Raw genomic sequence first — 11,268 nt, 5'->3', positions numbered from 1 at the left:
TACCATATGTTTGTTTATGAAACATCGTCATCTGTGATGTAACTAACAACTCCAGCTGTCAAAAATAGGTAATGGAGTGAAAAACGTAATATTTGCCTCTGAAATGTGGTCGAGTAAAAGTATGAACTGTAACTATTAAAGTACAAGCATACTTTAAAATTGTTCTTTGCTACAGTACTTGTGTAAATGCACTTTTCACTTGTGATAAAATATCTTCGTGGCTATACATGAAACATGTTATATAATAATTGTTTTTTTGGGGGGGGGGGGGGGGGGGGGTCTCACTTGATGGTATACAAATGTGAACTTATATGGTGATGATATCCAAAGCTTATGCTAAAAATCACTGTAACCTTTATGACTGTGTGTGTTATTGTGCCTGAATGTAAACATCGACTACTTTATTCTCAGCTAGTGTGTAAGAAAGCACTGGGTTCATTCTCTCCTGTTTCTTTCCCACCATGCCAATGAAATATAACAAAACTCTCCTCCTGGGGGCTTCTCCTGGAGTTCTTGGGGCAAAATGTTACGTGAACGTTACTTCCTGAAATCTTTGGTGGGGCGGGATCCATGTCCCGTCGCTCCTCTCCTGTTTATACGGGTCCCCCCCTCTCCAGGATCCTGACACGTGGCTGTTTTGGGGAGCCGTGGTGACCGACAGTTACTCCTGCAGCGAGCGGATCCCTGCCCTCCGCAGCTGGGACTCTGGGGAAACTCAGCGGCGCAATCCTGCCTTCATCACGTCGGCCTGGATGGCAGGGACACACTGGTGCAAATCCTGCAGAAACGACAAGGTATTAAAACATTAAATGTCACATTCATGTCGTTATTTGATGTTTTTCGACCCCTAAAGTTCGCACTAACTTACTCAAAGTAGTTTTAGTGTTGGGTTTTCGTTAGTTTTGCCGTGATTTCGTGTGTGAGCTAACGTCTGTGGCAGACTGTGGGACGTTACAAGGCTCTGACTGTTTACCAGCTAGCGTTAGCTTGCTGACTTTTACGCACAGAGTTAGCTACCGTTAGTTCAGTGTGTCTTTTGTCAAACGCACGGGGTTTCAGTGGAACGTTCCTTCGCCGCATTGTTCGTAAGTTTAGCACCGTGGCGCTTCAGTTGTCTGAGTATTTAGTATTCAACGTTAGTTGACGTTATCGTGCAGTGTTTGTGATCCTTCATCTGTCCTGCGTACCGACAGGAACATGATGAGCAGCAGATGTTTTTAAACACTTATTAATCCCAGATGTTACGTTATATCGCAGCATTTACTGCAGAAGGTGATTAACAGTTGCAGTGAGGTTAACGCCACTTCAACTTTTCACTGGAGCCCGACGGTACCCTTTTAAAGGAGCGCTGCCAGATATCCGCAGGCAGCTGCCAACAGGAAGCACGCACTGGACTCTGGTACTTGTGGATTGTTCTTTCCCTGGCGCAACTTCACTTTTAACGCAATTTAAGCATGTGTCGGCAGCTGGTCACAGTAACAACAATTTACATCTGGTTGTAGTTAAACAAAATATATATATATTTTTATTTGGGTCAACCAAAAATGCAAGCACGCCTATTCCAGCCTCTCACTTGCGAGGATGTGCTGCTTTGTCTAATCGATGTGAAATAATGATGAGTTGCAGACTTAACTTCATGCTTATTTAAAATGTTCCTATGTGTTCGAGACGGTGCAGGGGAGGCCTGTTTGTCTGAAAGTGTGCATCTCTTGCAGCATTACTGGCTGCAAGTGCTTTTTGGACCGTGGGACGGATGAAAGGTGGAAGCTGCAGGAAGCCCAGCTGGGCTGTAGCTGCTCTGTTTATCCCCATTACCCTGCTGATGCTGACCTCTGCAGGGGCATCAGGCAGCCACAAGATGACACAAACGTCTATGGCACATGCAACAGCCTCTGCTGCAGGACCGGGCCCCAGCCTGACCGATTACCTGCAAGCAAACATCTTATACAGCGAAGAGTTTCACGTGTGGCTCTTGTCCCTGGTGGGCTCTGTTGCTGTTGGCCTCAGTGGGATTTTACCCCTTATTGTCATTCCCATTGAAGCTGGAGCAGCCCTCAAAACAGAAGGTAAGAGATGGCCACATGTAGCCTAAACTTGCATGTGAATTACTCCCAATACGATACTATCACACTATTGTCCTTAGAGCAACATTGATAATACACATAGACAATTCTGTTAATGTATGGCAAGACATGTATCAATGATACATCATGATATCTCTGTAACTTAAGGGAAAAGATGCCCTTTTAAGTTTGTTTAATTTTTTGAAAAGCAGGAATCAGTCAGTACATGTCAACATGAACACAAATGGTGCCATGTGAAGATCAAACAGCTATAAAATGACAAAAAGACTTCAGTGTTGACAGCAGAAGAGTTCAGAGTTCAAATGTGTGCAGTAAAATAAATATTTCAGCCGCATTAACCTATTAAGTGTATACGTAAGATGCCAGCTCGTTAGTGGCTCCGTAATAAATCTGCGCACCTTCTAAAGGGGGAAAAATAACCCCAGTGAGTTCAACAAGTAGTTCTGCTGCGTCTGAGTCAGCCAGTCCTAGACACAGCTGCATCTCCTTCGGCATTTGGACTTCCTGTAAAAATACTTAAGGCATGAGCTCCATTGCATATTTTTCTGCATAAACATGCCTTAAAGTATAGATGAGGCTGAAGGATTTCAATTTACAGGAAACTTTTTACTTACCGGCCATTTGTTTTTGTTCAGAAGCAAGAGCTGCGTGTTGTACTGAATGGGAACAATGTCAGACTGTCAGTTGAAAGATCCCCCAGTTCCACACCAGATAAAGATTGAATATGACTATACAGTGGAAAACAAATAATTAAAAAAAAGTAATTAAAAGTAATTTGGATATGTTGTCTGTCAGGTAATCTCAAGTGAACCCGCAAAGTGCGTCTCAATCCATCTGTTTTTTATGTGAATTTTCAATTTGCGCATGAGAGAAACTGAGTGGAAACACTTCACTAACCAGACCAGGCAGGTCAGTCTGAGGCCTGCAGCCTCTTGATCAGCCCCACCCACAGGAACGCGGCATTCCAGATGCATTTTAGGCCGTGGGGTTTTCAAGTGCAGTCCTGACCGGAGGTTAGTCGTTACTGAGGAAACTCCTAAACATGAAAAAAGTTCTGTGGAGCACATAATCTCTGTGTATATTAGTAGCCTGAGCCAGAGCCACTGTTTTGTGGATTTGTGTGCATCATGTTTAACTTGTTAAAAAATTACGAATGAATCGGTTGAAATGGTGCCATTTTATATTTAAAAAATCAAAGAGGAATTAACCTTGGTGCTAAAAAGAAAGACGATGTCACAAACTGCCCTAAAGTCAGTGACAAAAACGTGAATCACACATGAGATAAAATAGGGATATGTATGTTAATCGGGTAGATCGGTAATAATAAGGATGAGTTAAGTGTGTGATGGGACGGGTGCAAACTAAGCACAACACCGTAACCAGACGGTGGAGTGGAGGCCTGGGAGGAAGCAAAGATAAATAGGCTAAGGCCAAATTTCCTCGGGTGTAGGCAGATTCCTCATGTCCTTTCCCACTCTGCCCGTTGGCTCCTGAGCCAGGAAGCCAAACCAACCACACAAGCAACAGGCAGACGGAGGGATGTCACAATCACACAAAACCAAGCTGCAGTTCTTAATTAAACACAGTATTCAGTAATTGCTACCCCTTTTCCTCTACTCTCCTTCCCTGTGTTTCCTCAGCTGGGCGCCAGAGGCTGAAGCAGCTCCTGAGCTTTGCTATTGGCGGTCTTCTTGGTGACGTATTCCTTCACCTCCTCCCTGAGGCATGGGAGCTCTCTCGCTCTTCAGGTGGGTCTCCTTTCCACTAATACTAATACTAATTTTTCATTTCTCTGACCCCTCTTAAACATACATGGGAATAATATATATATATATATATATATATATATATATATATATATATATATATATATATATATATATATATATATATAAATTTATATATATATATATATATATAAATATATATATATATTACAAATATGCCATTACATTTATTATGTTTATTAAATGCAACTCTTGGTTGAAGTTGTTGATTGTAGCACTCCCCCATGTTGTAGCTCGGTTTTCACTTGTACATTTGCTCATTCAGTCTTGTTTGAATCTCTCTGCTTTCATCCCAGCTGGTAAACACAACCACTACATGACCCAGGGCTTGTGGGTAATCGCTGGCCTGTTGGCCTTCCTCGTCCTGGAGAAGATGTTCCCAGACCAAGGAAGCGACGAGGATCCCTCGTCAAATTCAGACATGAACTCTAACTCTGCTGTAAGTGTTTCAGCTGAAATGTCTTCAGAAGAAATGTTAATACCAGCCTTCACATGTTTTTGTTTTCATAAGTATGCTTGGTCTGCATATTTCTGTGTTTTGGTGACTGTAGCATCAGATGACCTACTGTCCAACCAGCCTATCAAAGATCTCCTTGGACCGGGAAGAATTTAAAAGGAATAGTTTGATTATAATAATTTTCTTGCGAGAGTTTGATGAGAAAATCAATACTTCTGACACATCTCGTTGTTGCCGTGAGGATGCCAGGCAGCTGGAGACTCCAGGATGTTAATCCAGCACATAAAACCACAAGCAGTTGTTTTTACACGAAGGTTTTTGTTCAGATTAAACAAATGAGAGATTATCATTTTAATGACTGAGATTTAGATTTTGTTAAGCATGGACAAAGCCAGGCTAGCTGTTTCCCCCTGTTTCAAGTCTTTGTGCTAAGCTAACCAGACAGACATAGAGAGTGGCATCGATCTCTTTCATCTACATCTTGGCAAATATGCACGTTTCCCAAAATGTCAAGCTATTCCTTTAACATCCTCTTAGTATGAATAGTTATGAAATGGATCTTTATCAATGAGCAAACTAATCTTTTATATTATATTTATATGTTTATATTTATTATTTAATTAGTGTGTTAATTTGTGTCAAAATTAGATGCTTGTCTCGATGAGCATCAAAGTTGTAGTTTATTGTTTAGAAATTAATTTAAAATAGTGACTCTGCAAGATTGATGAGTCACTTTTTAACGCATGACTTCATTGTTGACAGTGAATGGCCGGTTGCAGTATGTTTGTAAAGGCGGTCTCATCCTCCCTTTGTGTTACCAGTGATGGGTCGGGGGGGGGGGGGATTGGAGTCCACGGCTCAGCTCCTCCACTAGAGTCTATTTATAGTGCCGGGGTAAAGCAGCTGCTTTAGTCATTTCAGTGTCCACCGGAGAGCACTCAGCTTGTAGACAGAGGCAACAATAGAGTGCGACGGTGTGTGAGAGAGACAGAGGTGATGCGTATTTTTCCTTTTACAACACTCTGGGTTTAAGCAAATCTCACCAAAATGTGCAAGGACTGTCACAAGCTGCACTTCTTTTACTCCAATTTGGTCATTGTTTTTGATGGATGCATCATATGGGTGGAGAGCTGCAATGTTTATTGTAAGAGATTCTATCAGTTTTGCATTTTCAGTTCATTTTAAATCAGCTGTATTGCAGTGGTAATTTAGCTCCAATCTCAGCCCCTCCCAAAAAAATCATCAGGCTTCATTACTTCCTCATGCTTCAATCATAGACATGGAGAAAACATTTCCTTGCCGCGACCAGAAGACAGCAGGCTATTTCCCTCTCACTTAATTTGACGATCAGTCTAAATGGCAACATAAGTGGTTTCTGAATGAGGGAAGTTGGCTGTTCTCGGAAAACGGAGGCTATAGCCTGAAATGTCTCTTCTCTTATATTCAAATTAGAAACCTGTTGAGCAGTGTTGGAATTTATAGGTCATCTGTAATGTCTGAAAAAATGAGGCAAAAGTACAAATGCCTGCTTATTCCTTCATATGTAGGAAGTTGGGGGAAATAATTCAACACACCAGCTGTTCTGCTGGCAGGAGGGGAAAGCCACTGACACACAGTGGGAGCAGCAATGAAATGCATGTAAATTGCGCTGTTGAATCCAGGCGACGATTAACTTAACTGTTTTTGGTAAGAATGGTGTGGTTTCCTTTAGGGAAACGAGCCCTTCCAATGGCATTGTATGTACTGATGGAACAGACAAACGTATTAAAATGTCTTTAAAAATAGATGTTGGGGTTATGGTTCACGTGGGGACATGTTTATTTTTCCTTGATTTTCTTCCCTTTTTCTCCACAGTCGCAGTCTATTTCAGCTTTCAGTGGAAAGGCATCGGCATCAGTCAGAAATGGGCACCATGCTGAGTCATGGAAAGCATCCAAGCAGCAGAGTCTGCAGGAAAGATCAGAGAAAATCAAGGTAATTCTGACAGCCAAGACATTTCCCAGTTAACAAGACCGACAGAAAATGTATTTTTTCTTTCTTTTTTTTAAAGAGACACCACTGGGGGTAAATGCTTGACATTGGTTGGTTATGCAAGAGATGTATTTCTTGCTTCTTCAAGCCTCTAAACTGATTCATGTAGTTCAGTTCATAACCAGCAACATAGTTGGCTCAATTAAACCAAAATCGGAAAGATAAACTGGCTATTTTAAATGTTACAGTGCATCCCCCTCTCAAGACTGAGGGTCTTTGCCTTTAAACTCTGACCCCTGTATGTTCTCGGCCACGTCTATCACAGTGTCAGCAAATCCTCTGCACTGCCTTATACATTGCATATTTGCACGTTTTTTTACCTATACAATTTTAGCCTTTCTTTTTCTTTTTTCCAATCCATATTTTCCCATCAGTAATTTAAGCACGCCACATTGCATCTCACCACATACATTACTCGTATGTGCAAATGAACCCTTGAATCCTTTACACTGAATTTGACTTGGTAAACATTCACACCACTTTATTTAAAATGAACAAACCGCTTCCATCGGAAAAGGGGGTGGGTTACGAGTGACATCACACATTTAATTCTGATAAGCAATCCCTCGCCTTTTAGTTTGACTTCGGCGGTGTTTATCTCCAATCGGAAAGCTCAGAGAGGGTTAGATGATACGAAAATAAACGGAAAACTTCCACTCAAGTAGCTCGTGAAGTTTTTTTTACCAATACATAATAAATCACCTCAACAGTCAATCAGGAAAGTGTGATTGATTTAACCACATTACCACTTCAGGATCACCAAAATGTTTTATTTATTTCCAATAAAACTTTTCTAGAAAGTTAACAAAAAACCTATTTAAACTGTTATTACTTTGATTGAGACTTCCAAAAAAGAAACTTATCATAAAGAAATGTCGTGAATAATCCTTTCACCCGTCCATTTCCTTTACTCGTCCTCGTCAGGGTTGCAGCCTCTCCCAGCACACGTTGGTTGAGTGGCAGCGTACATCCTGCACAATTCAACAGTTTATTACAACAATAAAATGGCCCCAGAAATGGCCCATCACCAGCTTTGCAATCAATCGGAGACGCTCGCGTCGCCGCGGTTGGGCCGCAGGCACCAGTTGCCTTCGTCCCCCTAAGTTCAGATGCTCTTTGTTTCCTGAGAGGAACGGATAATTTACTGCCGCACTTTAAAGGGGTCAGACTACAAAGCGGGGAGCCAATTTTAGCTGACACCGAAAACAACCAGGATTCTGTTAGGAAAGAGAATGTTGTGACTGATATCTGATCAGATTCCTCTTGACCATACTCGTGGTTTCGACTAATCGAGGGTAACATGAGTAACAGTGGCATTGTGTTTGTGTGTCACAGACAAGTGGATACCTAAACCTACTGGCCAACTGCATCGACAACTTCACCCATGGACTGGCTGTAGCAGGAAGTTTCCTGGTTAGCAAAAAAGTAAGAACTCACAACCTAAGAATCAGTCATCTTAGAATGCTTGTAGTTCTCATTCAAATGTGGTTCACACGGGGAAAAAAGACATCTGCTGTGCTTTATGTTGCTCATAGGCTTTGTCTTTAGTAAAGATACGGTCTATAAATTGAGTTTTGGAGGCTTGTGATAACTCTTGGGAATGAGGACACACAATATAACACCTTCTTTGTGAGTACAGTGTTTGGCGGCGTAGGCTCGATGGCGGAGCAGCAGACCTGTCGTATCAGCAGCCCCACCGTCTTAAAGTTGGACCGCTCAGTGGACTTTCATTCCAACATTGATTAAAACAAACTTTTTCAGTTTGCTACTTATTCTTGCTGCATCATCTGACAGGCTTGTTCAAAAAGGTGCACTTTAAAGTGCAGGAACATGTATTTGCGTCGCTTCAGTGGGTTAGTGTATATTTGTAGCTGTGGGAAGGAGAGCGGCCAGCTGGAGAGACATAAGGCCAGCAGCATGAACTATGATCAGTGTGCCAGAGAGGAAGTTCACAAACATACACATACAAGACATCTCACCGGTGTTCTCTGTTTACTCCCTCGCACATGTATCACAGTATTTGCCATAATAACATACTGTATGAAAATGATCTGTATCAATGCAGCGGTAGTTAAATATGATTCATTGTGAAATACTAATATTTGTACATTACTTACTATAATTAAGTCTATTAAGACTATTACCTACTAAACATTTTAAACCTTTTACAAAATTCAATTTTCAAGCAAAGGATGACACAGAAGAAGTCAGTAATCTATACTATTGCCGAATGGATTTTTTCGGCTATATTTTCTACTCTAACTAACTGGTTTGAGCTCACTGACATGTAGATATCCAATAGCGTCTCATCTACATGTCGTGTGCGCGAGTACGCTCTGTACACACTTGAGAGGTCTCTTCATGAAGGATTATAAACACTTTTAAAGACTTTAAGCTGTCACAGCTTCACAGCTCTTTAGGCTGCTCCGAGTTTGTACTTTGTCTCTTACATTTTCCCTCTTTGCACTATGCACTGCCAGCTTAACATATAGAGCTTATCACTTCACTCAGGTGCTGTCACACATTTCCCCTCTGTTACTACTGAGCACATTTCTTTACCACGTAAGACAAAGCAGTGTAAATGAAACTTCTCTTGCAGGTTGGGTTCCTCACCACCTTTGCGATCCTGCTCCATGAAATCCCCCACGAGGTGAGATACAGAGTCCTGGGTTAAATTGTTTATATGATTTCTAAATGTAAAGATTTGAGGTTCACTTGATGGTTTCATGTTTACATAGCAGAAAGTACATAGGAAGCATCAGACTGCTCGAGTGCTTGTAAACACGCTAAATGTTTCGCCATTCTTCTGCTGGGGGAAATGTCCCCGTCTGCAGGTGGGAGACTTTGCCATTCTTCTGAGGGCCGGGTTTGACCGGTGGAGTGCCGCCCGCATGCAGCTCTCCACGGCGCTGGTCGGTGTGTTGGGAGCTTGCTTCGCTCTGTGCGCTCAGTCACCAAAAGGCACAGGTAAGCTTCTCAGCATGCATACAATCAAACCATTTCACAGTTGCCAGAATGATGCATAAGTCTTTCCTATTGATTCTAGAAAATGCCACTGCCTGGATATTGCCTTTCACCTCCGGGGGCTTCCTCTACATAGCCTTGGTGAATGTGGTGCCTGACCTGCTAGAGGAGTCCAGTTTAAGGTATGCACATTTGTGCGTGTTCACATTACACACACAATGGGGAGCCACTTATTAAAACATGGCTCCGTAGTGCTGCTAGTGGCCAAAACCTCCACAGGGTACCTTTTAACCTGTTCTGTATTGTTGGAGTTGAGACAGTGGATGTAAGAATAATGTCTACAAACTGAACTTTTGAACTATATGTCCTCGATTCTGTCTGAATCTGTGCCCTTTTTTTTTTTTTTTTTACCAGGCAGTCTCTACTGCAGATCCTGCTCATTTTCTGTGGCGTGGCGGTCATGGCTGTGCTCTCTGCCGTGGTTAATTGAACATGGAGGAAACCCTTCTCTCGCCTTAACCGAACACTAAGACTCTGCATTCTCCACCATCCCCTTTTTAATCCGGTACCGCTCATTCCTGGAAACATGTTACACTAAAACAAATGTCTGACAGAAGAACGTCACTTTATGGATGGAAGACCTTCTTGATCTGCAGACAAGACATTTGTGCAGACACTTTAAAAATGTGCCAAACTAAAACATCACTGGAACTAAGAGGGTTTGTGTGGATCTCTGTTACCAAATTGTCTTATATCGTTGATCAGACAATCATGTTGTTTTACACAGGTACTCCTGATGTACCAGCTCAACAGAGCAGGTATTATTATTGGACTCTACCAGGACGTCCTCTTTTAAAATGTATTAAACACTAAATTGTTTAAACATTGTATATATTGATATTTTTCTGATGTAGCTGCTGTATATTTATTAAAAATTAGACAAGCAACCTATAGTTTTATTAGACGTGCACCACCGCCATGCAATCCTTTTGTCTTGTTAAGATATAAGTGCCAAGAAGTCGGGATGGTCTGTTACACCAACGTACAGTTTCTTTATGTTTTGTATCTTCTTCACACAGTCCAGTCTGCACCTTTTGATCTCTGCTTGACAAATAATAATTGTAATAAAGTTGAAATTAATTGATGAGAAAGATTGTTACTGTTTAATAATCTGCTTTAATTTATACTGTTGCCAAGAAGTCAGTGAGACGAGGGACAGATAACTATTAGAAACATCACCATGCAGGATTTTTCATACAGCATAAAGTTTCCACCCCTGGAAAAAAAAACATGTCAATTTCATACATATAAAGAAAAACTGCTGTTTATGAACTTTACAACGAAGAGACCACACATAGACAATTAGTATGAAGACCTGTAACACGGGTGTGATAATGATCTCAGTGGGATTAGGATATCTTGATATGGATTGGTGGAGCTGTGTCAAGGTGCTGAGGCAGCCCAGTGCGTTGTGGCCTCGCTGCACAAAAACCTGTCCACCATGAGCATATTTTTACTGCAGAGATCCTATGCCTAAAATGTCATATGGGAGTCGGGGGAGGGGGGGGGGTATTGATTGTGTGTTCACACTTGTCCAATTTCAACACAGTCTGTTTGGCAAGCTTCTGTTGCCATAACGACTCCACCGCGGGTTGCCTTCCTAGTCATCAGCCTGTGAGCGGCCTGTTGTCTGTGGGAGCCTTCCTCAGTCACAGCACAGGAGGACAAACAAACAACCACTATGTACACTGTAGTGCAAACACATGAGTGACAAATATTTCATTGATTCTCAGCTGTGTTCCATTAACTTCATTGTTCAGGTCTGAATTAGACGATCTGGGCTTGTTGATGACAAATATAACCATCTGCTCAGTTGTTTTGAGGTTCTGCTCACAAAATCCATTTCTGTCAGCCTTTTGATTTAATGACTGTGCTGAGGTCACCA

General features: G+C 41.7%; 1 protein-coding gene across 1 annotated transcript; it reads left to right on the top strand.

The window, feature by feature from the left end:
- Positions 1–570: 570 nt before the first annotated feature.
- slc39a13 (solute carrier family 39 member 13) lies at positions 571–10,483 on the top strand. Its single transcript, XM_079281956.1, has 10 exons — positions 571–794; positions 1,716–2,066; positions 3,725–3,832; positions 4,168–4,310; positions 6,183–6,302; positions 7,695–7,784; positions 8,959–9,009; positions 9,194–9,326; positions 9,406–9,505; positions 9,738–10,483. Exons 2-10 carry the CDS (start codon positions 1,754–1,756, stop codon positions 9,811–9,813), a joined length of 1,134 nt encoding a protein of 377 aa, XP_079138082.1. The 5' UTR covers positions 571–794; positions 1,716–1,753; the 3' UTR covers positions 9,814–10,483.
- Positions 10,484–11,268: the final 785 nt, after the last annotated feature.

The sequence above is a fragment of the Melanostigma gelatinosum genome, assembly GCF_949748355.1.
Source record: "Melanostigma gelatinosum genome assembly, chromosome: 2".
Lineage (NCBI taxonomy): Eukaryota > Metazoa > Chordata > Actinopteri > Perciformes > Zoarcidae > Melanostigma > Melanostigma gelatinosum.
The sequence above is the reverse complement of the archived record's forward strand: the minus strand, read 5'-3'. Positions and strand labels throughout refer to the sequence as shown.

What these genes read in the sequence shown, in the direction of transcription:
- slc39a13 (XM_079281956.1), top strand. Translation starts at nt 1,754, where the DNA reads ATGAAAGGTGGAAGCTGCAGGAAGCCCAGCTGGGCTGTAGCTGCTCTG. An exon ending in GTTTCCTGGTTAGCAAAAAA is followed by an intron (nt 7,785 to 8,958) that starts GTAAGAACTCAC and finishes CTTCTCTTGCAG; the next exon opens with GTTGGGTTCCTCACCACCTT. An exon ending in CTAGAGGAGTCCAGTTTAAG is followed by an intron (nt 9,506 to 9,737) that starts GTATGCACATTT and finishes TTTTTTTACCAG; the next exon opens with GCAGTCTCTACTGCAGATCC.